This window comes from Miniopterus schreibersii (genome assembly GCF_964146895.1).
Source record: "Miniopterus schreibersii genome assembly, chromosome: 2".
In the NCBI taxonomy this organism is placed as follows: domain Eukaryota; kingdom Metazoa; phylum Chordata; class Mammalia; order Chiroptera; family Miniopteridae; genus Miniopterus; species Miniopterus schreibersii.
In genome coordinates this window covers 132,348,598-132,373,821 of record NC_138102.1, presented here as the reverse complement: position 1 = coordinate 132,373,821, position 25,224 = coordinate 132,348,598, and the positions used below count along the sequence as shown (strand labels likewise).

Below are 25,224 nucleotides of genomic sequence, written 5' to 3'. Positions count from 1 at the left end.
TGAGAAGTTTATAGTTACTACCTCAGTAGATCACAAATGTGTATTTATTTGTGAAAAGGCAGTCTTATTTTTATTGCTTATTTTCCAGTAAGTTGCTGTGTGTAACATTCCTTATCTGAATTAGATGGCTGGTAAAATTGCAAAAATATATCTTAGTATACCAAAGATTGCCAAAATTTAGACCCCTGGCCATTCTTTAAGTTCCTAATTCTACCTGGAATATAGGCAGTCATTAATTCATCACTGACTACCTAGTCTGTTCTAACTTACTGGGAAAGAATTTATTTTATATTTTATTATTTTATTTTTTTTAGAGAGAGGAAGGGAGAGAGAGAAACATCTTTTTGTTGTTCCACTTATTTATGCATTCATTGGTTGATTCTTGCATGTGCCCTGATAGGGAGGGAACATGCAACCTTGCCGTATCTGGACAACGCTCTAACCAGCTGAGCTACCCAGCTAGAGCTCTATGAAGGAATGTTAAGATCTGTTTTGATCTGACATTATAGCAGGTTTAAGGAGGCTTGTTGAGACTAGTGTTTATGCTATTTAGCATACCTAATTTTTATTCCAACATGGAGCTCAAATATTTTTAGTATTTATATAGCTTTTCCATATTCAAGAACAGTATTAAAAGGGGGTGATACTTTTTTTCGGTATTAAAAAGGGATGATGCTTTTTTAAAAATAGACTTTACTGCCCTGGCTGGTGTGTTCAGTGGTTAGAGCATAGGCCCTCACACTGTAGAGTCTTGGGTTCAATTCCCTTTCAAGGGCACATACCTGCCCTGTAGGGCGTGGCTCAGCGGTTGAGCTTGGACCTAGGATCCAGGCAATCGGGGTTCGATTCCCAGTCAGGGCACATGCCCAGGTTTCGGGCTCGATCCCCAGTGGGGGGCATGCAGGAGGAGCCGATCAATGACTCATCATTGATGTTTCTATCTCTCTCTCTCCCTCTTCTTTCCTCTCTCTGAAATCAATAAAGATATAAAAAAAACCAACACAGCACATACCTGGTTGAGGTTCAATCCCTAAGCCCGGTTGGGCGCGTGAGAGAGGCAACCAGTCAATGTGTCCCTCTCAATTGATGTTTTTCTCTTTCTCTCTCCACCCTCTCTCCCTCCTTTCCACTCTCTCTAAAAAAAATCACCTGGCTCGCACGGCTCAGCGCTTGAGCATCTACCTATGATTCAGGAGATCATGGTTCAGTTCCCAGTCAGGGCACATGCCCAGGTTTCAGGCTCAATCCCCAGTGGGGGGCGTGCAGGAAGCAGCCAATCAATGACTCTCTTATCATTGATGTTTCTCTCTCTCTCCTCCTCCTCTCCCTTCCTCCCTCTGAAATCAGTAAAGATATATATATTTTTAAATCGATGGGAAAAATATCCTCTGGTGAGGATTAACAAAAGTAAATAAATAAATAAGTAAATAAAAATAGACTACTTTTTGGAGCAGTTTTAGGTTCATAGCAGAATTGAGCGGAAAGAAGCAGAGATTTTCCATGTACTTCGTACCCCCACACGTGCATAGGTTCCCCTTGCTTATTTTTTAAGACTTAGTAATATACATTTGGCATGCCTATATTTATATACTTGGAGGTTGGGGAAACTATCCTTTAATTTCAGAAGAGTTAGTAACCTTTCAGGAACAATAATTCTTGCACCTTTCCGTTGTGATTGCCAGGTTCTGTGTAGATGAAATTTTAAGTTATGGAAGTGTCATGCAGTGACGGCAGTTTTCATTCCTGTTGCTCTGCCCTTGAAGGAAACAAAGTAGTTTTTACTATATTCTGTTATATTTTACTTTATTACATTATTTTGAAACACTTTAAATATAATTCGTCATTGATTAATTGTTCAAAACATTTGAAAAAGTGACCAATATCACTGTCATTGACAAAGACAAAATTAGAATGGAAATAGGTATTTCTTTCAGCCTTTTGATAAGTAAATTAAATTGAATATATAAGATGCCATTGGTTAATGTTATTCAGAGCCCACACAGCATTTTAGCCTTTAATATTGCTGGAAACTTGGATTTTTACTTTGGATTGTTTATATACGTCAATTTAGCTATAAATAAAAAGTGATCTTAGCTAACATTTGTTTCTTAAATGCACTAGTCCCTTAAAACAAACATGTACATTTTTTCTTTTCTCTTAGTGTAACAAAGAGGATCGCCTGACCAAGCCGAGATGCAGAGCACGTCTAATCATCTGTGGCTTTTATCTGATATTTTAGGCCAAGGAGCTACTGCAAATGTCTTTCGTGGAAGACATAAGGTTGGTACAGAGAAAACCGTGAAGGCTTTTTATCACTTTACATGTACTCTTCTGAGAAGCACACTTGCGCTAAAATGTGAGACTTGGTGTTTTTAATTATACTGTCTAAAGAGTTCCTGATTTGCCCTAGCCAGTTTGGCTCAGTAGTTAGAGCATCGTCCCTGGACTGAAGGGTCCTGGGTTTGATTCCAGCCAAGGGCACGTAGCTCGGTTGCAGGGTGATCACTGCCCAGCAATGTGGGAGACAACCAGTCGATTTGTCTGTCTCATATCGATCTCTCTCTCAATCTCTCTCTCTCTCTCTTTTCCTCCCTCTCCTCCCTCTCTCCCTCTCCCCCTCCCCCTTTCCCTCTCCACCTTCCTTCCACTCTCTCTGAAAAGCAATGGAAAACATATCCTCCAGTGAGGATTTAAAAAAAAAAGTACCTGTTTTTTTGGTTTTATAAGGTATAGCTTATGTCAGAGGCAGTGGTATCTACTCAGTGGTGACAGAAGTTATATGTTGGGGAGCAGAGAAAAACAGAAGGTTGGCTGAAAAAAATGGATTGGGGAAGTCCATTTTAGGCCAAGAAGCTACTGCAAATGTCTTTTGTGGAAGACATAAGGTTGGTACAGAGAAAACTGAAGGCTTTTTATCATTTTGATTCTTTCCCTAACCTAGCCCTGCTATCTATGGTTGTAAGTGATCTCACTTACAGAAGTTCAGTGCAGCAGTGATATGGGTTGGTGGTAGTAGGGGCGGCAGATCTGTAGTTTGGAGGACAACCCACGATGTCTCCTATATGCTGTACTAAGGCTTCATGCCCCCAGTAAAACAGATCCTACAAGGTAGAGTAGTAGAGTAAAATGAGATTATCAACAGGGAGCCCAGGTTTAAAAGGCTCTATCTGTATGAGGTAATTAGAACCTGTTAGTGGAAGTGAGAATAAAATAAAAGGGCTAATTCCAGAGGCACTTCAAGAACTAAAAATATCTTGTGTCAGATTCTGTATTGGAGGGTAAAACTAATTAAAATAATTTAAAACTAAGACATTTAAGATCATTAAAGTTTCTGTTCTGGGAAAGGAGCTGGAAAAATAATGAAGGTAAAAATCCTTTTATAACTTAAATAATCATCAACTGATTTTTCAGCACTATGAATTTATTTTGAGTAAATGATATTTAGAGCTTCCTTAATCCTTATCTTTAGAAACAGGAACTTTAAATATTTAGTAAGGAAGAGTTTTTTTGTATCTTCCTGTAGCCTTGAGATTACTAGTCATTTAATTCTGTCAGTGACAATGAGATAAGCATTCATATTGGAGGAGCTGTTTCCTCTCCTGAGGAGAGAATATGACTAAAAACAGCCTTTATGGCTCATAGAAAATGAATCAGAAGTGTCAGAGGGACACTTTTAGCTTTTTTCCTTCTGATTCCAGAATCGTCCACAGGTTCCATGTTTTCGATCAAGTTCATTGTGGTCTCTGGTTCCTTGGTCAAATCCAGTGTGCTCAATTGTGGATATTTTTGTCCCAGAAATTGTTTTTGTTTTGTGCCCTGTACCAAAAAGAGAAAACAAGTGGTAGCACAGGATTTAATGTTGAGAACACATCTGACTATCTTCCTGTGACCCAAATTAACCAAACAGACTTTAATAATCACCTGATATGTGTCAGGCACTGCGGTAGACCTAGTGAATATAACTACCAATAATGTACATTTCCTGCCCACAGAGAGTTTTGGGGTCAGTAGCAAGGTGGCATTGGAAGGGATGTAAATTGGAAATTGCTGAAGTGGAAAATGATAGAGATTGGGTGAGGCATATTAAAGTGCTTGGTACTAGTATTATTTCTTATATTCCAGTCCCCTGTCTTTACTTAGATTAGATACTCAGTGTTCTTCATGTAAGTGCCTACACATAGTAGGCACTCTGTAAAATGTTGGAAGGAAGGAGGGAGGGAGGGAGGGAGGGAGGGAGGGAGGGAGGGAGGGAGGGAGGGAGGGAGGGAGGGAGGGAGGGAGGAAGGGAGGAAGGGAAGGAGGAAGGAAGGAAGGAAGGAAGGGAGGAAGGGAGGGAGGGAGGGAGGGAAGGAAGGAAGACATTAGACTAACCTAAAACAACCTGAAATAATTCTTCAAAGGAAACAATATACTTTATCCAATGTAGTCTGAAAGCCTAAAGTAAGGATTTGAGAGGCATGAGAATTGACTTTAAAAAGATTGCTAAGACCCAGTTTAGTATTCAGCCCCTAATAGTCTTCCTAGGGATATGTTTTAAGTGACATTAATTTCAAGGGTTTAGGACTATACTCAAAAAAATCCTGCTTCCCCTTAGTAACTGTTTAAGGATTTTAACCATATTAGCTAAACTCTTTTATACTCTTAGAATGATCAGGTCCCTAAATTTACTATTTATTATTCAAGTTATATTACCTTCTTAATCTGTCTCTTTTTCATCAAGTTGCCTTTAACTACTAATGTGTGTGGATGGGTGTATGTATGTATGATAACCATGGTGAAGTTAAAGGGAAGAGAGCTGTAGGAAGATGTGTTGATCTGCACGTTTGTATGTAGCAAGTCCTCGACTAATGTGGTTTTTGTTCAAGGTCATTTTGTTATAATATTGATGAGATGCTATAGGAACTTAACTGTTGTTTATAAACGTCAATTACTCTGTGGTAAAATTGATTTGATCATAGGTCATTTCCCTTAAAGTTACAGAACCTATCGATGATGTTAAATGGGAACTTACTGCATATAGGTATATGTAGATCTCTAAATATTCACATATGCTTTGACTTAGGGACAGTGAATGATAAATGTGCAGTGGATTAAAGGGAAAATTGTATATTCCCACATGTATCCCAGTAATCTCACAGGTATAATGTAGACTACAGAAGTTTGGAAAATACTGGCCTTGACTGCATTGGGTACATTGCAACATTGTATTATTTTCCTTGCTCATGCCTCTGTTAAGATTCACCTAATCATAGACTAAATTTGAGACAAGTATCCTCAAGAAAAATCTCTGTTGGGTGGTATAGGTTTGTCAGTGTCCTTACCCTGGCTGAACAAATGAAAAAACAGTGTAATTGACTTACATGTAGTTTACTTGTTTAATTTTTATATTGTCTGAAAATGGTCAGTGACCTTTTTTCCTCTGGAAAGAATAGATACATATTTGGTGGGGAGCAGGGAGTGAGGGAGGCTTCATCACATCATATCGCATGACATAGGTGGTCTCCAAATGTGATCTTGAAGAGTGAGATTGTGAAGGAGTTAAATAGTTTTAAGAAGAAAAAAAATCATGATATTCTGAAGTGAGCAGAGAACAGTTATGGCTTAAGTGAAGCAGCTGTGTGGAAACTGTAGAGAGGGCTTCAAAGCAGTAACAGCACAGAGGTCCTGACAGAGAGCCTTGGGGTGCTTGAACCCAAGGTCAAAGAGGGAAGTTCAGCCTTGGATTATGGAGAAAGTAATATTAAACTCAAAGAATCCGGACTGACCACCAAGGAGAGGCTTGCAGATTAGAGTGAGTGGAAGGTGGGAGGGTCTGGAAGAAAGCCTTAAAGTAAGGTTAATCCGAAGAACGAAGAACTTGAGAATGCAATGTTTACCTGAAATTCAGCAGATATTTTATACCGCTAAGATTTCCTCCCAACTATAGCTATGCATTGTAATTCTGTGTGTGATAAGCCCGTAAGAGTGAGGGCGGGGGTGCTACATAGGCATGAAAAGGAAATGTGTTTGATCCTCTAGAGATGGTCTGTGAAGCAACAATCTTTCCTACTCATAGGTATATTTGCAGAAAGTTACCCAAGGCAGTAGTCGTCCAGTTCAGCAAAGATAGTCTACTTTAACCTTACTCTCCTACTTCTGTGTGCGTGCGAACACACACGCACATTATTGCAGCTATGTAATATTTCTTAAAAGTTAATTGCATTACTTTGAGATTCTTACTAAACAATTCATATGTAGACTGTAATTTTCAATCTCTCTTTTCCTGGTTTGGTTAGTTTAAAATTATTAGACCCTGGAGAAATTCCTGTGAGTTTCACTTTCTCTTTCTTATCTAAAATCTACTTTCACATTGGTACTATTAGAGCTCTTATTTTCTGATACGTAAATGCCTACCTTTGCTGCATGTATCATAATGGAAGCTTTATAATATGAAAGAAAATAGTCTTTTCTACATTTCAAAGCATACAATTTGAAAGAAATATTGAACAGTTGATTGATTTATTATAGCTTTAAAAAATAGGAGCCCTAGTATAAATTACCTATGTTTAAAAATATTCAGGTTCACTATAGCTAGTTCTAATGGTATCTTTTTATCTTTTTTATAATATTATAAATAAATCCTTTTTCTTTTTTTTTTTTAGAAAACTGGTGACTTATTTGCTATCAAAGTATTTAATAACATAAGCTTCCTTCGTCCAGTAGATGTTCAAATGAGAGAATTTGAAGTGTTAAAAAAGCTCAATCACAAAAATATTGTCAAATTATTTGCTATTGAAGAGGAGGTAAGTAGTCAAGTTTTAATTAATCTTGTCATGTTTGTTGTAGTTATTATAATTTAGAAGAAATAACCTAACAATGTTTTATAAACATGGTATTTTTAAAATGATGAAAATTCTATTCTCAAAGATTCTTGAATAGCCCAGCCATAGTGGCTCAGTTGGCTGAGTATCGTCCTGTGTACCGAAAGGTCTCTGGTTCAATTCCCAGTTAGGGCACATACCTGGGTTGCAGGTTTGATCCCTAGTTGGGGCATGTACGGAAGGCAGACGATCGATGTTTCTCTCTCACATCGATGTCTGTCTGTCTGTCTCTCTCTCTCTCTGCCTCTCTCTCTGTCCCTCCCTTCCTCATCCCTCCATCTCTTCCTCTCTCTAAGCATGTCCTTGGGTGAGGATTTTAAAAATTAATTTTTAAAAAATATTAATAATTTAAAAAAGAAAGATTCTTGAATAGCTGTAACAATGGAAGCGAAGTATTATGGAATCAGAAAAAGTAGTATAAAAAGTAAAAGAGTATAGAATATGGTTATCAGTATTATTACTGGGGGGGAAGAAAACTAAATTAAGTTAAGTTGACATAATTCTAAAAGGAGAAAGTCAAACAATAGAAAGGCGGCTTTGTAAAAGAAGAAAAATCTTAAGAATCCAGGGATTAATAATGTGAAGCTCATTTATAAAAGGTAGAATTGATTTTAAGGGGAAAGAGTTAAAATAAGAATTTATTAGGATAATTATCTAGAAATAATAGAAATAGAAATCTGTTTTAATCCCTTTAGACATGGGTAATCAATAAAATCACACCTTTTGAAAACAATTTATAGGTTTATCTTCCTTATAATAGTCATTTTATTTTTAGTGATTACTTCTTAAAAAGTAATTAGAATCGTAAATTATATTTTTATGCACAAAGATGTTCATTGCTGCCCTGTTTATAATAAAAAATGGTTAAATAGGTTAGAATGTGTGATGGATAGTTGCCCGGAGTTAGCTACACTCAAGGTTAGGAGCATAGTCCTCCAGACTACCAAGTCTGTTCAAGACTTCTGACACCAGTGGCAGAGGAGTTTGGCAAACTGCATAGTCAGTAAGAACAGTGCCTACACGACTGTGCTCTTTCATACACGAAGTGCTAGTTCAGGAGTCCCCAGGATGACCTTTCACTTCAGACCAGCTGCCTACAAATTTGGGGCTTCCCATGGCTGTCCTCAGATTTGATAATTTGCTAGTGTTGAATGACTCACAGAACTCAGGAAAGCACTGTACTTACAATTAAAGTTTTATTATAGCAAAAGAATACAAATTAGAACTAGCCAAAGTAAGAGACCCATAGAGTGGAATATTGGAGGGCTTCAAACATGACTCTTCCTTGTCCACAGGAACACATTACTCTCCTGGAATTAATAGTATGCACAGAATATTGCCAACCTTGGAAGCTCACCTGAGCCTTTGGCGTCCGTAGTTTTTATTGGGGTTCGATTACATTGTGCCTGCATGGCTGACCTTTACTCTCCAGCTCTTCCCAGAGATTCAAGCTAATACCTTGAGTCTGCATTTCCTCTGGAAGTTGGAGTGGATATGCATGACCTAAAACCCCCACCATAAATCACATTGTTAGACTGTTACTGGCCAAAGCTCCTAGACAAACCAAGAAAACTTAGAGCAGACAGGAGGTTACAGAGGCCTAGTAGGTAGCCAAGGGCAAAGGCCAGGCATCTTTTGGGTACAATTCTTCACTACACAGTAGTTAAGCAGTAACGGAAAAAAAATATGTTTACCAAAATTTTAATCACCTGTGAACATGCTTATGTTTATTGTTATGTTAGAAAATCAGGACTAAAATACATATATAGTATGATCTTGTTATATATAGTGTGATATACAAATAATGTTAGCTGTCTATAATGTGACTTGATACATAGATAAAAGATTGAAAGAAAAGAAAATATTAACATAATTATCTCTGGGTAATGGAATTGTGGATCTTTCCCAAATTTTCAACAGTCAACACATATTATTTAAAAACAAGTTTTTTCTTTTAAAATTATTTCTCTCTTGATACAGAGAATATTTTGACAGTTGCCAGATAAGAAGTGGAGTTGGGGGAATGGCTGAAAAAGATGAAGGGATTAAGAAGTACAAATTGGTAGTTATGCAATAGTCATGGGAATGTAAAGTACAGCATAGGGAATATATGTTGTAATAACTATGATGTCAGGTGGGTACTAGATTTATTGGGGTGATCACTTTGTAAGTCATATAAATGTCTAAAAAAATCACTGAATTGTATACCTGAAACTAAGATGTATTGTATGTCAACTAATAATTGAAAAATAAATTATTCAAAAATAAATTATTTCTCTCATAAACTACTCAGTAGTAGAGAAATTAAAAATATTTTATAAAAGTATTTTAGAAATATGTAGAAAAAATTATAAAAGAAGAAAAATCTAAAAAGTTGAAGATAAATAAATTTTAAGACTCATTTTCACATTTTCAAGTTTCTGAAATGGTATTTATCTTATCAATGTATATATGTACTTAGGTAGTATTTCTTTTTCCTATAAAGCTGTTATTAAATTGATGTATCATAATCAGTGGTACATTAAAATTAAGGTTTAAAACAAAGCAGCAGCTCAGATGCAAATGAGCAGACTAAAACTGTGCTGTAAGAGGGACTGCTCAGCTATTCTGCCACCTGTTTGTTTTTAAGGTTAGAACTTTATTCCATGAAGTAAAAGTATTCTTCATGAGAAAAGCTCCAAGTGTTTTAAGAGATTTGTAAGATAAATGTACTATTATGCATTAGAAATTAAAGATAATTTTTAAAGAACCATTCTAACATTGTAGTGATGATTTTCTAATTCAGATTTAGCTGGCTTTCACTCTGGCTTGATTGTCTTCAAAAACATATTAAATTTTAATAGGAATTTGGAAGATGTTAATTCTTATATATGTACAGTAAAAAAATCCCATGTAAAGCACTTCAAAGTTGTAGCAAATCCCACATTTAAATGAAATCAGATAAGTCCTGTCATATAATAAAAACTTAATTTTTATATTGAGTCTCAATCAATGATTTATTTTTTGCAGACAACAACAAGACATAAAGTACTTATTATGGAATTTTGTCCATGCGGGAGTTTATACACTGTTTTAGAAGAGCCATCTAATGCCTATGGACTACCAGAGTCTGAATTTTTAATTGTTTTGCGAGATGTGGGTATGTTTGTTTATTTATATCATTTTGTGCATATTTGTATATATAATTTAATGACATAAGAAATTTTTTGCATTCAAAACCATAGATCTTTATGCCATGCTTTTTTAGATATGACACCAAAAGCACAGTACAAAAAGAAAAATATATATGTAAATAGGACTTTATCAACATAAAAAAACTTTTGTGTTTCAAAGGACAGCATCAAGTAAGCGAAAAACACAGTCCATAGAATGAGAGCAAATATTTGCAAATGTTATACCTGATAAGGAATTTTTATCCTGACAACAATAAAAAGTGAAATAATCCAATTTAAAAATGGGCAAAGGATTTGATAGACATTTTTCCACAGATGATATACAAAAAGCAAACAAGGACATAAAAACATGCTCAAGATCATTAGTCATTAGGGAAATAAAAATCAAAACCCTCCAAATTACCACTTCATATCCACTAAGATGGCTAAAATTGAAAAGACAACACAAAACAAGTGCTGGTGAGGATGTGGAGAAATTGCAACCCTCATATACTGCTGGTGGGATTGTAAAATGGTACACCCACTTGGGAAAACAGTCCAGCAATTTCTCAAAAGGTTGAACAAAGAATTACTATATGACTTAACAATTCCTTTTCTAGGTACTTATCTAAAAGAATTAAAACTATGTCTGCACAAAACTTGTACACCAATATTCATAATAGCCAAAAAAATGGAAACAGCCCAACTGTGCACCAGTTGATGAATAGATAAACAAAATGTGGTATATCCATGCAATGGAATATTATTTGTTTATTAAAAGAAATGCAGCCCTGGGCAGTGTGGCTCAGTTGGTTGAAGCATCACCCCATAAGCCAAAAGGTGGGTTTGCTTCCCAGTCGGGGCACATGCAGGAGGCAGTCAATTGTTTATCTATCTATCTCCCTCCTTCCCTCCCTCTCTCCCCCCTTCCACTCTCTGAAATCAGTTTTAAAAAAGAAAGAAATTCAGTAGTGATACATGCTTTAATATGATGCACCTTGAAAAGTTATGCTAGGTGAAAGAAGCCAGGCACAGAAGACCACAATATTTATATGATTTTACTTATATGAAATGTCCAGAATAGGCAAATCTATAGAAACAGAAAGCAGATTAGTGGTTGTCAGGGGTTTGAGGGGAGTGCAGAGTTGAGGAGTGACTGCTAATGGTTTTGGTATTTCTTTTTGGCATAATGAAAATGTTCTGAAATTAGTGGTGATGGTTGTACACCCTGTGACTGGCTGTATTAAAGCCACTGAATTTCATACTTTAAAAGGATGAATTTTATGATTTGTGAATTTTATCTCACTAAAGCTGTTATTAAAAAAAGAATACGACAACCAAAGGGAATAATATCTTCTTGGAAAGAAATGAATCAATATTTGAGGAATGGGAAAAGCCTAGTGATAAAAAAAGGTATAAGGTTAGTGGGAATTCTTTGTTATGTTTTGTTTTTTAATTGATCTTAGAGGAAGGTGCAGGAGAGAGAGAGAGAGAGAGAAACATTGATGTGAGAGAGAAACGTGGATTGGTTACCTCACGAATGAACTTTGACTGGGTATTGAACCCACAATAAGCTGTGTGTCTTAACCGGGAATCAAACCTGCCACCTTTTGGTTTATGGAACGATGCTCCAACCAACTGAGCCACACCGGCCAGGGCTAGTGGGAATTCTTGAACTTGACACTGAAAGCAGTGTGAAGATGACCGCTTAGGTGAAGATAAAATGAGAGAGAAACAATTAATATATGCTACAGCCTGTCCAAGCAAATAGAAGTTATAGATCATCGATGCTTTCCTAAGTATACTGGTAGCCCTGAATTTTCATAATTAAATGTTGATACCCCAAACTTATTTTCATATGTTATAGTTGGACATTATCTATCAGCTGTCAAATATTTCAAACTATCACTCAGTGACACTGCTTGTCAGCCAAAACGGCTTAATTTCAGCAGTGTAGCCACCTTTGCCCTTTAAAAAAAAGGGCGGGGGGAAATAGAGCCTTCTTAGAAAAGTGTGTGAGAAATATATTTTTATGGCTACAAGTGTGACACTTTCTATTACCTTTTTACTGTTTTGTGTAGTGAGTCCAGTGTACTTTTTTGTGGAATTATTTCCCCAAGGTAAAGAAATGTGAAACTGTAGTGAAAGATTAATATCTTTTTTGGGACTCTTTATTCTTTTTGTTTTATTTTTTAATTTATTGGGGTAACTGGTTAGTAACATTAAATAAGTTTCAGGTATACATTTCTGTAGAACATTGTGTATTGTTTGTGTGCTCAGCACTCAGTCTAGTCTCCTTTCGTCTCCATGTATTTGACCCTTTTCGCCCTCTTCCTCCTCCCCTTTGGTAACCTTCCTTTCCCTTTGATAACCACCCTTCTGTTATCTGTGTCTGAGTTTGTTTGTTTGTTCATTGCTTTCTGCTTTCTATCCCACATATGAGTGAAATCATATGGTTCTTGTCCTTTTCCACCTGACTTATTTCATTTATTATGGTACTCTCAAGATCCCTCCATGTTGTCACAAGTGGCAATATTTCATCATTTTTTATGGCTGAGTAATATTCCATTTTATATATGTACCACTGCTTCTTATCCAGTCATCCATTGAAGGACAGTTAGGTTGTTTCCATGTCTTGGCTATGGAAAATAATGCTGCAATGAACGTAGGAGTACATGTACCTTTATGAATAAGTATTTTCAAAACTTGAGGCTAGATACCCAGAAGTGGGTTTGCTGGATCATATGGTAGCTCTATTCTTAATTTTTTGAGGAACCTTTATACTGTTTCACAGTGGCTATCCTAATTTACATTCCCATGAGCAGTGTGTGAAGGTTCCCTTTTCTCCACATCCTTTCCATCACTTATTTCTTGTTTTACTGATAATAGCCATTATAATAGGTGTGAGATGGCATCTCATTGTGGTTTTGATTTGCATTTACCTTATAGCTAGTGAAGTTAAGCATCTTTTCATATATCTGTTGGCCATCTGTACATCGTCTTGAGAAAAGTGTCTGTTCAGGTCTCTCCTCCCTCTTCCCTTTTTTTAAATCCTCACCCAAGGATATGTTTTTATTGATTATAGAGAGAAAGGAAGGGAGAGAAAGAGAGAGTAACATTGATGTGAGAGAGAAATATCCATTGGTTGCCTCCTTTGTGTTCCCAGACCAGGGACTGAACCGGAAACCTAGGTATGTGCCCTAACCAGGAATCAAACCCACAACCCTTTTGGTGTATGGGACGATGCTCTAACCAACTGAGCCACCTGGCCAGGGCCTTCTGCCCATTTTTAATCGGATTGTTTTTTGGTTGCTGAGTTGTATGAGTTCTTTATATATTTTGGATTTTTAGCCCCTTGTTGGAGGTATCGTTTACAAATATCTTCTCCCATTCTCTTGGTTGCCTTTGTCGGTGGTTTCTTTTGCCATGCAGGAAATCTTTATTCTTAAGTTTAGGCAGATTGCCCACAGGTATATAACCAAAAGTAATTCAGGAAATCATATGCTTAAGATCATTTTTTTCTATTTTCCTGTTAGTACTTAAGGGAGATTGGACTCTTTCTTAAACCAAATTGATCCTTATCATTCTAAAGCTTTTTATGACTCAAACATGAGAAAAAAATATTAATACCATCTATCCTTTGATTAAAATGACTTGGGGCTAATTTATGGAAAAACACTGAGTGAATATGAATGAATTATATCAATGAATTTGACACACACAGGTAGATATACACATAGATATCTACGTTATTATTAACCTTTGTTTTATATTTATTGTTGAAGTGGGTGGAATGAATCATCTCCGAGAGAACGGCATAGTGCACCGTGATATCAAGCCGGGAAATATCATGCGTGTTATAGGGGAAGATGGACAGTCTGTGTACAAACTCACCGATTTTGGTGCAGCTAGAGAACTGGAAGATGATGAGCAGTTTGTTTCTTTGTATGGCACAGAAGAATATTTGGTAAGTCATGCATTACTATTATATTATTTAAAGAAGCTGGATTATATTGTAAATACCAGTAATTGGTCAAACAATTAATTATACAATGTGCTATGTGACTTTTATGACAAAGATTAAATTTTCTGTTCTAATGAATATGGTGTGTAATGAGGGAATTAGATATTTGTTTCTAAGGGTGCTCTCATTTCTCTGTTAAAACTTCTTATAAGTTTTATAACACTCTTAAATTCTTTAATTTTACTAATGCCATGGATCTGTAGTAAAAGAAAAAGCTATCTGTTCACTCCAGAAGCATCTAGGTGGTAAAGGCTCCCTTTTTTGGATGAGAATAGCTAATAGAGTATAAACTTATTATCATATTCCCTGTAGAACAAAATTCATTATAATTCTGAAGCAGAAGATTCTATTCAGGGAAACTAATTATTGAAAGACAGAGAGGACCATTGTTAGAAGCATGCACAAAAATGAAATGCCTTTGAAAAGATCTAACTTGAAATTGTAGAAAGGTAGAAAAGCTCTGTTTATGTAGATGTATTTGGGTAGAGTTAGTAACCAACCATTTGAACACTTAAGAAAATACTCTTTTTTGTTTTTTGGGTTTTTTTTAGGAAAATTTTAAAAGTAAGTACATTTAACATATGATCAGGAAATTTACAGTGTAGCTATCATTAATTGTTCATGGCTCTGAGTTTTATCTTAAAAGTCTTAGATTCTGTGACTTTTCCAGTTGGATTCTGCTGTTGTAAATTTATAACAAGAACATTCTAAGTCTGGTATGAATTAAGGTATCTTAAGTCATTCTCTTATCAATATATAACCCAAAATTAATCTGTAATTATATTTTGATAACCTTTTAATAAGGCCACCTAACATGGATTACAGTTATCCAGCAGATATTTATGGAATGCCTACTATGTATAAACTGGACACTGTTCTAGGCACTGGAACTTCAGTGCTGAACCAGATGCCCATGATTCCTGCTCTGTAGATCCCGCAGTCTAATGGAGAAAATAAAGTTAATAAATGTGTAAACAAGTAAATAAGATAAATTCAGATATTGAAGTGGTGGAAAGACTATAGGGTAATAAGTTAAAGAGTGATTAGCAGGAGAAAGATAGCTAGGGAAAGCCTCTTTTCAATCCTAAATGAAGTGACACTTAAATGGTAAAAAGAAGCAAGCCAAAGATTTGGGGGAAGAATATTATTATAAGCAGCGGGAACAGCAACTGCAGACGCCTTGAAGCAAGAATGACCCTGGATGTTTGAGAAACAGAAAAGATAGCAGTTTAGCTGGAATTTAGTGAGTGAAGGGGCAGGTGGTAGGAGTTGGAATTGGAGAAGTAAGTAGGGGCCAGCTAGATCACCCAGGCTAGTGGTTTCAACCCTTTGTGCTCACCCCCTTTTCACAGTAAATGTTTTGCAATGTTCTCTTTAATATCTTGAAATAAAATTATGAGATAATATAATCAACCTGCATACCTAATTAAGAGAATACTATATAATAATAATAATAATATAAAGGAAAATATAATAAAATCACAGGTATTTTTAATGTATAAAAGTTTAGGAACCATTTCAATGGCAAACAAATTATCAGAAGCTTGCACCTATGTGTAACATCACTTCCAAGTGCAGTGATATCTTGCATGTTGTATTAGTGAGTCACACATCACTAGTGGTAGTGGTGTCACTGACATGACTTTACAGTTCTTTGTAGTTTCCAACTAAATAAAATAGATTTACAGGTAGCTGCATTCTTGTAGCTACAAAGTACTTTATATATAAGATGGAGTCAGATCATTATAAACAGACTTCTCAACTACACAAGTATCTGGCAGGATATTCAGAAGTTAATCAGGATGGGAGCAGCTTATTTTTCAGAACTGTCTCATACTTGGCAGGATGTCTGTCATCTTTGGTCTTTGCCCACTAAATACCAGCAGCCCTTCCCAGCTACTGTGATGACCAAATCAAACAGTGGTCCTATACCAGTCTTCATGAGGTTGATCCCCCATTGCCAACTATTAATCTTTCACATATCATTCTAGGACCACAGTTTAGCTTTTGCCTCTAATAGACTTAAAATGGAAAGAACAAAACATTAAATATATGAACTCCAAGTCCTTACTGTACTCTAGACTCCAATTTTACTCCAGTTTTTCTTTCTATTTCAGATTAAGCACAGCCTTGTTTTCACATACAGTGCACCAGAAGTTATAAAATGAGATAAATTTAATAGCCTTAAGCTCAGCAATCTAGAAATATTTCCATATTTAAATGAAAACTTTTCTCCTTTTGGAATGCCCAGGCCAAATGTTCAATCTTCTTCTCTATGTGTATTAACATCCAGAGAAAATGCGAACACTTTTTCTTCCGTTTTTAAATGTTTATTTTTTTAAAATATATCCTTATTGATTTCAGAGAGAGGAAAGGAGAGGGAGAGAGAAAGATAGAAACATCAATAATGAAAGAGTCATTGATCGAGCCTGCAACCCTGGCATGTACCCTGACCGGGAATCGAACCCTGATCGCCTGGATCCTAGGTTGACGCTCAACCACTGAGCCACGCCTGGCCAGTCTCTTCCGTTTTTAAAAAAATATGTTTTTATTGATTTTAGGGAGGAAGTGAGAGAGTTAGAGAGATAGAAACATCAAGAAGAGAGAGATCGGCTGCCTCCTGCACACCCCCTACTGGGAATCAAGCCTACAATCTGGGCATGTGCCCTGACTGAGAATTGAACCAGAGCCCTCTTGGTTCATGGGTTGACACTCAGCAACTGAGCCACACCGACCGGGTTCTTCCACCATCTTTAATATGATGGATATCTTAATTATATCTGGGAACTCTGCAGAAGCTTTATCCTTATACTCCTATTCCAGACGCAGAGGCCCAGGCCCAGTAATACCAAGCCCTGGACAAGCACAAGTAGCACATTCAGGAGCCAACCATTGGGCACATAAATGTCAGACCAGCATGTATCAAGCCACTGTCAGTCACTCCCTAGGGAATACCTTTCAACTATACCAACTTGTTGCACCTTTTGAGGAGGTTCCCTCCCCTCTTTGCTGTATCTCCTTTTCCCAGGTTGGCGGTCCCATGTTTCAGAAAATTATCAGGCATGTCAGGTACTTTGGTCCTAGGCACAGCATCATTTATACACTAAGTACCAGCTGCTAGGTCAAAAGTCTGGCTAGCACTTCTTTGGGCTAGTTTCTTTATGTGCTATGCCACAGAACCAGCAAAACCACTCAGGCTCCATATATCTGGTAGACCTGTTTGGACATTCACTTCAAACTCTTCATGCTTATCACCTCTTCTGATTTCTCATTAAAATATATTTCCCAAAAGAGTCCTACCCACCCACCCCCAAAATAATCCAGGAATCATGACCCTTTGGGAGTCAGATTCATAGATTGCATTGTCTTCTTTTAAATATGTTTTTATTGATTTTAGAGAGAGAGGAAGGGAGAGGGAGAGATAGACACATCAATGACATCCAGCCATTAGTCAGCTGCCCCCTGCATGCCCCTGCTGAGGATGGAGACAAAACCCAGGCATGTGCCCTTACCGGGAATTGAACCAGTGACCTTCTGGTGCATGGGTTAGCACTCAACCACTGAACCACACCGGCCAGGCCTGCATCATCTTTTAGAAGCGCCCTTCCAGCAGTGTTACCTGCATTGATTCCCAGTCCCTTGGAACATATCAAAATATCACAAAGTCATAAGGCATTGTTTTGGTTTGGGATCATTGGGTGATGACTTTACTTTGGTTCATAGTATACTCTTGTAGCCTTACCTCCCAAGAATCTTCAAGTTCCAGTGCATAGCTTCCATAAAGGCAATGGCTGGAGGCTAAGAATATGTGACCCCTGGTTCTTTGTAGAGCTAAATGTCCATCAGAATCTCTGTCTAGATCTGTAAGAAGATTATCAGGCATATCCAGGTACTTTGGGCCTATGCACAGCAACATTTGTATACTAAGTACCAGCTGCTAGGTCAGAGGTCTAGCTGTGGCAGGAGTCTAAGCATGCGTGACCCCTGGTTCTTTGCAGGGCTAAATATCCATCAGAATTTCTGTCTAGATCTGTAAACTCCTACGCATGCCCTGTAACACCCATTTGTTCTCCTCATTGTAATATAGTGTCTTCTCTGCTGAAGAACGTGTGTTTACATCAGACCAGCTACTTGTCTGGGTCACTAGATCCCCGGTAAACCCAGTCAAGCCAGTCCTCTGAATTAATTCTAGAAAATTTAATTTTCGTCTCAGAGCCATATGACTTACTCTGATGGATTGCATGTGAGGGATGAAGGAAAGGAATCAAGTCTGCCTATAGGTTTGGGGTATGAGCAACTGGTGGGACTATTTACTTAGAGGTTAAAGATTTCTAGAAGGAAACAGATTTGAGTGGGAAGACCAAGAATCTATTTTGGATATGTTAGGTTTGAGCTACCTTTCAGATAGTCAAGGAAACAGTGGGATATATGAATCCAGAGCTCATGGCAGGAGATAATTTTGGCAGTTAAAGAATATAGATAGTATTTAATGTCATAGGTCTGTATGGGCGATGAGGAAATAAGACAGTTATAAGTGTGGACAGCTATTTTGAGTGGAAAGCAGAGAATTGGGTGATACTAGAAGTGATAGTGAGGTCAATTTAAGGTTTTTTAAAATGGGAGATAATTAAAGCATTTGTTTAAGCTGAAAGGAATGATCCAATAGAAAGGGGTAACTCAAGAATTGGTGAGACAATATAATGGTTTCCACAATGCAGATGGAAAAATTAGCTTTTGATAAGAGCAGTTCCATTGTAACTGGAAAGTAGGCCTAGAGTATGGACACAGATTCAGGTAGGTTGGTATTTGGTAAAAGGTATAAGGGAGAGCTGATCCTCTGATTGCTTGCGTTTCCTCGTTGAGTATATGAAGTGAAGTCATCAAAACTGAGGGTCAAATGAGGTGGTGTTAGTTTGAGGAGAGGAAGACATGAAATAGTCTTTTCAGATTGGAAAAGAGGAATTATTAGGAAAATATGGTAGAAGTTCTAGGCATTATTGAATGCCTATTTTTGTGTAATGTATTACCATAGAACACAAATTAATAGGTTTTACTTTTTTTTTTTAAGCATCCTGATATGTATGAGAGAGCAGTGCTAAGGAAAGATCATCAGAAGAAATATGGAGCAACAGTTGATCTTTGGAGCATTGGGGTAACTTTTTACCATGCAGCTACTGGATCACTACCATTTAGACCATTTGAAGGGCCACGTAGGAATAAGGAAGTGATGTAAGTCTTTTCTCCATCTAAAATTAGAAATCATTTTTTAAATGTATCTTTATCTTATTTTGTGTCATCACATGTTAGAGGTATACACTAATGAAAATTGATTCAACCATCATTTCTCTATTTTGAGCTATTTGGTTTTTAATAATGCAGCCTTATAAAAGTAGATAGGATAGTTTTTCATATTGTGTTTAAATATCATATACAGAGTATAAGTGACATCCATTCTTTGGTACATCATTAATAATATACTGCTTTCTGGATTTTATTTCAGCACATTGTTTAGTTGTTTTTGTGTGTGTACTTATTAGGGTTTTTCCTTCATATAACTGAAAAAAATAGTAATTGTGGAGTACTCGAATCATTACCAGATCTAAAAGAAATACAGTTCCTACCCTAAACTGATCTGATTTCTTTTCCTATTTCAAAAATATTAATGTAACATTAAATTTTTTTATACTGTTGCAGTTTCAGTCCAACGACTGAATACATTTTACTAGTACATTATACATTTATGTACTGCCATAATTATTGGGAAATAATTACTGTGTATAAAATCACTATTGTAAACCAAATAATGGAAGAAAGAGATATAGATTTCTAGATGTGAAATCTATTATAAAATTCATTTATACATTGGCTACACATCTTTTTATTTTAAAAGAAACCATTCACACACAAAACTGAGCTTATGACTGCTGTTTAGTTTAGTGAATGATTTGGGACAGTAACTCACTGACAGCTTAATGAGCCAAACCATTCTTTAGATCTTAACACTTTCTCAGACTGTTATATATTTGATGCTGCCTTTTAGAACCAAACATGACCTCATAATTACAATTGTAAAAATATAATCTTTTATTTAATCTCATCTGAAAAATTGAGAGAGAAGCATATTTTTTCTTTTGGTGATTTGAGGAAGTAAAACCAATTCAGCTGATACAGTGACTTTTGCTAAAATCTGGGTATCTAAATGTTTTCTAGCAAAGACAACATGCATATTCATAGGAAAAAGACATCCATTACTATCCTGATGACTTTGCTATAGCATCATCTTGAGCCTGCATTTCAGCAGTGCCCTTTTTAAATAAAATTTCTTCATTAATGAAGGCTGAGAGTCAATTTGTGTTTTTATCATCAAACATAAATTGTGCCTAACAGTTAATCATGCTTTTATTGTCATAGATATGTTTTAAACAAATATCAGCATTTCTTGCTGCCCTGAAAATGGATTAAATAAAAGTGTGGCACTCCCTAATAAAGGAAACATATAACTCATAAGCAACTAGGAATACCTGATGATTTTGTCTGACTACCATGTGGCAGATACACAGTTAGAAGAATTTATTTCTTTATTTGCACAGTAACTCAACTTTTTATGAACACTGATGCTAATGTTCAGAGGTACTCGAAGTAGTAATAATGACTTTACTAATGAATGATGCATTTATGTCACATTATAGCAGTATTGATCCCTTTGTATCTCATTTACATGTTATAAATGTTTTTATATATGGGGCTTACCAAAATTCATTAAACTTTTTCAAGAATTTATAAGCATTCCCTTAAGAATTCTACCATTCATTGTATTTCCTTTCCTTTTCCTGTATTAATCTCTCATATCTCTACTTATTTCTCCACAATCAGATCCTTCTCGTGTGAATGCAGCTTATTTTTCACATTAATTTCCTTCTTTCCTAAAAAATCCCTTAAAGCAGAAAGCCTGACTGCCTCTGCTGAGGAAGCAGCAAGCAGTCCAAATCAGTCATACTGGTTTTTATTGACTTTAGAGAGAGAGAAAGGGAGAGGAAGAGAAACATCAGTGTGAGAGAGAAGCATTTATCTGTTGCCTCCTGTATGCACCCCAACTGGGGATCAAACCCACAACCCAAGCATGTTCCATGACTAGAAATCAAACCTCGCAACCTTTCAGTGCACGGGATGATGCTCAACCAACTGAGCCACACCGGCCAGGGTTGGTTCTACTTTTTTAAAGAATATATTGATTTGCTCAGAGCACATCTATGTAGACATTAAATAAAAAGAAAATTATGCCAGAAATAATGTCTATAAACTTGTATAAGATTCTGCTGTATTATATTTTACATTTTGATGTGGATAAAGTATTCCTGAAGGCATGAAGCTCTTATTTCTCTTCTACTTCCAGGTTTTGTTTAGGAAAGTATTGAAACCTAAAAGGTTTTTGTTGACTTGCTGCATTATTATAGTATCCTTTTGCCTCCCCATCCAGTTCTCTCTTCAGTTCATCTTTATTTTTATCACCTTCATCAAGAATTAAATTAAATTTGACTTTTAATTTTGCTACACACACTTATTCCTGTGTATATATTTTTCAATATGTAAAGAATCTTTCAAATACTGTACTATGTATAGTTTTACCTACTTTTTTTACAAGAATACTATTGTTAGTTCAGCAGTAATTTCATAGTCCAGTTGACTGTGCCTTTGGCTAATATGGGTAACTGGGATTTAGATGGTTTTTTCATGGTCTAGAGATATTCTATAGATATTCTATAACATAACGTTTTTTGTGTTTGCTCGATTTTTTCAGATGGAAAAATTACTATTTTTGTTGTGAACATCAAGATGTTGTTATATGGCACTCTCAGATCCCACATGAAAATTAATTATGGCATATATAAAATAATCGTACAACCACTATTCTACTTCAGTCAGTCAGATTCAAAGTATTTTGATTGTTTTATGGATCCTGTGAACATCAGTCACAAAGTTTCAACTAGTAGATGATTGTAGGTGCACCTGAGGAAATACTTTTGCAAAGCCCATTGATAGGCTATGCAATTAAGAACTGCTTTATTCTGCTTTTATTCTCCCCAAGGTATAAAATAATTACTGGAAAGCCTTCTGGTGCAATATCTGGAGTACAGAAAGCAGAAAATGGACCAATTGACTGGAGTGGAGACATGCCTGTTTCTTGTAGTCTTTCCCGGTAAGTATAGTGTACCCAGTTCTCCTCTTTTGCAATTTGGTGTTTGGAACTTAGCTGACTAAAATCACAAATACTTGAGTGTAGTTTATCGTCATTGTTATTTGTTTTATTAGATGTTATTAAAGCATATGCTTTGATTTGTGATTTTTATCTTTGTTGTGATGTAAAAATTAATTATAAATATAATGTATAAATAATTGTGCCAGACCTCTATGAGGTCATAGGGCATGCATTTTTGAGATTTCTTGAAATTCTGTCCAATGTAGGGATCCAGCTTAGGACCTTGGTATCTTTTGTACTACCATATTGGCAGACCACAAATAGTGGTATATATATAAGAGTGACTAGAGTTCTAAAAAACAAGCACTCAAGAAGTTTAATACATCCTCATTTTTAAAAAGTATTTGTGCCCGGCTGGGCGTGGCTCAGCTGTTAAGCGTCGACCTAGGATCCAGGCGATCGAGGTTTGATTCCCGGTCAGGGCACATGCCTGGGTTGCAGGCTCGATCAATGGCTCTCTCATCATTGATGTTTCTATCTCTCCCTCTCCTTTCCTCTCTTTGAAATCAATAAAGATATATTTAAAAATAAGTAAATAAATAAATAAATAAATAAATAAATAAATAAATAAAATAAAAAGTATTTGTATTACTCAAAAGGTGAGAAATAATAGCTTTCTACTTCTTCCAGCATTTCAAATGTTCATATGGGTTTAATTTAGCAGCAGAACTAAAAAAGAAATTTTTCTCAGATTTGAATCCTGTTACCACAAAGAAAGATTTAAGGTAAAAGAAATTAAAAGTAGAGTGTAAATTATTTTAGATTTTACTCTGGAAATAAAACCAAGACACTCCTCAATATGTAGAATTTGTGATTAATGAATTAACTTCCATTTTTCCTGAGTGTGATAATTGTATAATCCACAAGTAAACACACACATACAGGTTATGATTTACTGACTTAACACCTATTATAATTTGTGGGTGTTTTTTATATGAGTTTTTTTCTTTCTAATCCTCACCCGAGGATATTTTTTCTATTGCTTTTCAGAGAGAGTGGGGGGGGGGAGAGAGAGAAACATCGATGTGAGAGAGACACATTGATTGATTGCCTTCCATACTTGCCCTGAGAGGGGATCCAGCCTGCAACCAAGGTATGTGCCCTTGACTAGACTCGAACCCAGGACCCTGAGGCTGGGAACAGAATGCAGCTGTTGTGCAGCCCCGGAGGTCCGCAGGCGTCAGCTGTTGTTCTTGGTCATCTGGTGATGTCTCAGTAAGATGATATCTTGACTCCTGGTTGAGCCAACCTGTCCATATCTGTTCAAGGATGCACTGTCAGCAGCTGTGTCACCTCCTTAATTGCTTTGCCCAAAGTCAAGGGGAGTATACGGGTGTAAAGGCCTAGGAAGAAGAAACTTAAGGAAAAAGATACTTAAATCCCTGCTCACATAAGTATATGTGTTCTATAATTTTAGAAGTAATATAATTATATTTCAGATTCATTCAGGTGCTCAATCCTTGGACATTATAAGTGCCCCTATCAATATGACTTTTAATATGTATATATATATATATAGCTGATAAATATTACCTACCATTTTATGTATTGATTTCTGTGAAAACTCATTTAAACCAAGAGTTTCACTGCCAAAATAATTTTTGAAAACCACTGTTTGACAGTTTTATTTTTGCATTGTTTTTAAGTTTCCAAAATAAAATTATGTCATGCAGCTAGAATTACCAAGAGAAATTCATTTTATTGGAAAGCAGAAATTTAAAATTATGATAATGATTTGTGTTAAATTTTGATTTAGAAAATACTCATTTTGGGAATCTCAGGCAAAACAAAATTTAAAGGGGTCAGGAAATGAATACTTTCTGTGTAATAATTTTGTTGCTGAAACTCAATAATTTCACAATCTGCACTACAGATTGCATATTTCAGAAGGGTAACAGGCATATCTATCAAATCAGTCTTTAGCACACCAAGTTATACATTCTTTGATAAAAATTGCTTAGGTACCAGAAAGCATATGATCTTTTTTTTTTTAAATAGTGAGGATAAGTATTACTAATTAGCAATGAAAACAACTACCAAAAATATAATGACTGCAAAAATAGATAACCATCCTCTTTCTTATATGTATTAGTCAACACTGGATAGCAAGTGAGAAAACCTAACTTAACTGGTTTAAGTGAAAAAGAAAATGGATTGACTTTGTAATTTAAAAAGTTCACATGTGTATGGGACTTAAAGCCCAGCTAAATCCTTGGACTCAGCCTGTGTCAAGACTTGGTCTCTTCATATCGCTCAGATCTGCTTTTGTATGCTTTCTCTTTCCTCTCAGTAGGCTCTTTCCTGACAGCCACAGGAAGTGCTTTTCGCATTCCAGACTCACATTCTCTCAGCTTTGAAAATTCAGTGGGGAAAAAGATTTTCTTTCCTGGTAGTTTTAGCAAAGATTTCTGGGTTGATTCTCATTTAACTAACTTACATGGTACTACCTGACTACCTCCCACTAATCATAACCAAACCTGGCTCTTATACCCATCTGTGCACAGGGATTAGAGTTAAGAGAGTAGAGAGGTGTGGATTCTCTTATAAAAGGAGGGAGAATACATACCTGTTAGGCAAAAATTGAAAATGTCCACTACATATTTTGAAAACTGTTCACAGACAAGGAATTACTTCAATGCCTGTTACGTAGTCAATAATATATTTTTAAGACTATTTGAAATTCCATCATTGAGGATTTGCTTGAGCATATTTTATAATTCAGTGAAAGCATGAGAAAGAATGAAGTCCTTCCATTCATTTTTAAAAATATATTTAAGTTCATTAGTCAAAAATTATTCCCAGTTGAATTGATTGCTAGATGATTGTAGTAATTTTACTGCTAAATAAGTGTCAATGTAAGAAACTTGTTTGAGCCAAACTGATAACATATGCTGGGGAGCAGGATCTCAAATGCTCCAGAGAATGGCAACT

The 25,224-nt window shown here is 36.1% G+C and overlaps 1 protein-coding gene across 1 annotated transcript in view; it reads left to right on the top strand.

The window, feature by feature from the left end:
• TBK1 (TANK binding kinase 1) overlaps positions 1 to 25,224 on the top strand; it is a 49,338-nt gene that overhangs the window by 1,523 nt on the left and 22,591 nt on the right. Inside the window, exons 2-7 of the mRNA XM_081127243.1 lie at positions 2,162 to 2,280; positions 6,642 to 6,782; positions 9,870 to 9,999; positions 13,798 to 13,979; positions 19,105 to 19,265; positions 22,123 to 22,233. Of these exons, the coding sequence (XP_080983369.1) occupies positions 2,194 to 2,280; positions 6,642 to 6,782; positions 9,870 to 9,999; positions 13,798 to 13,979; positions 19,105 to 19,265; positions 22,123 to 22,233 (812 nt within the window). The 5' untranslated portion in view covers positions 2,162 to 2,193. The remainder of the gene's footprint in view (positions 1 to 2,161; positions 2,281 to 6,641; positions 6,783 to 9,869; positions 10,000 to 13,797; positions 13,980 to 19,104; positions 19,266 to 22,122; positions 22,234 to 25,224) is intronic.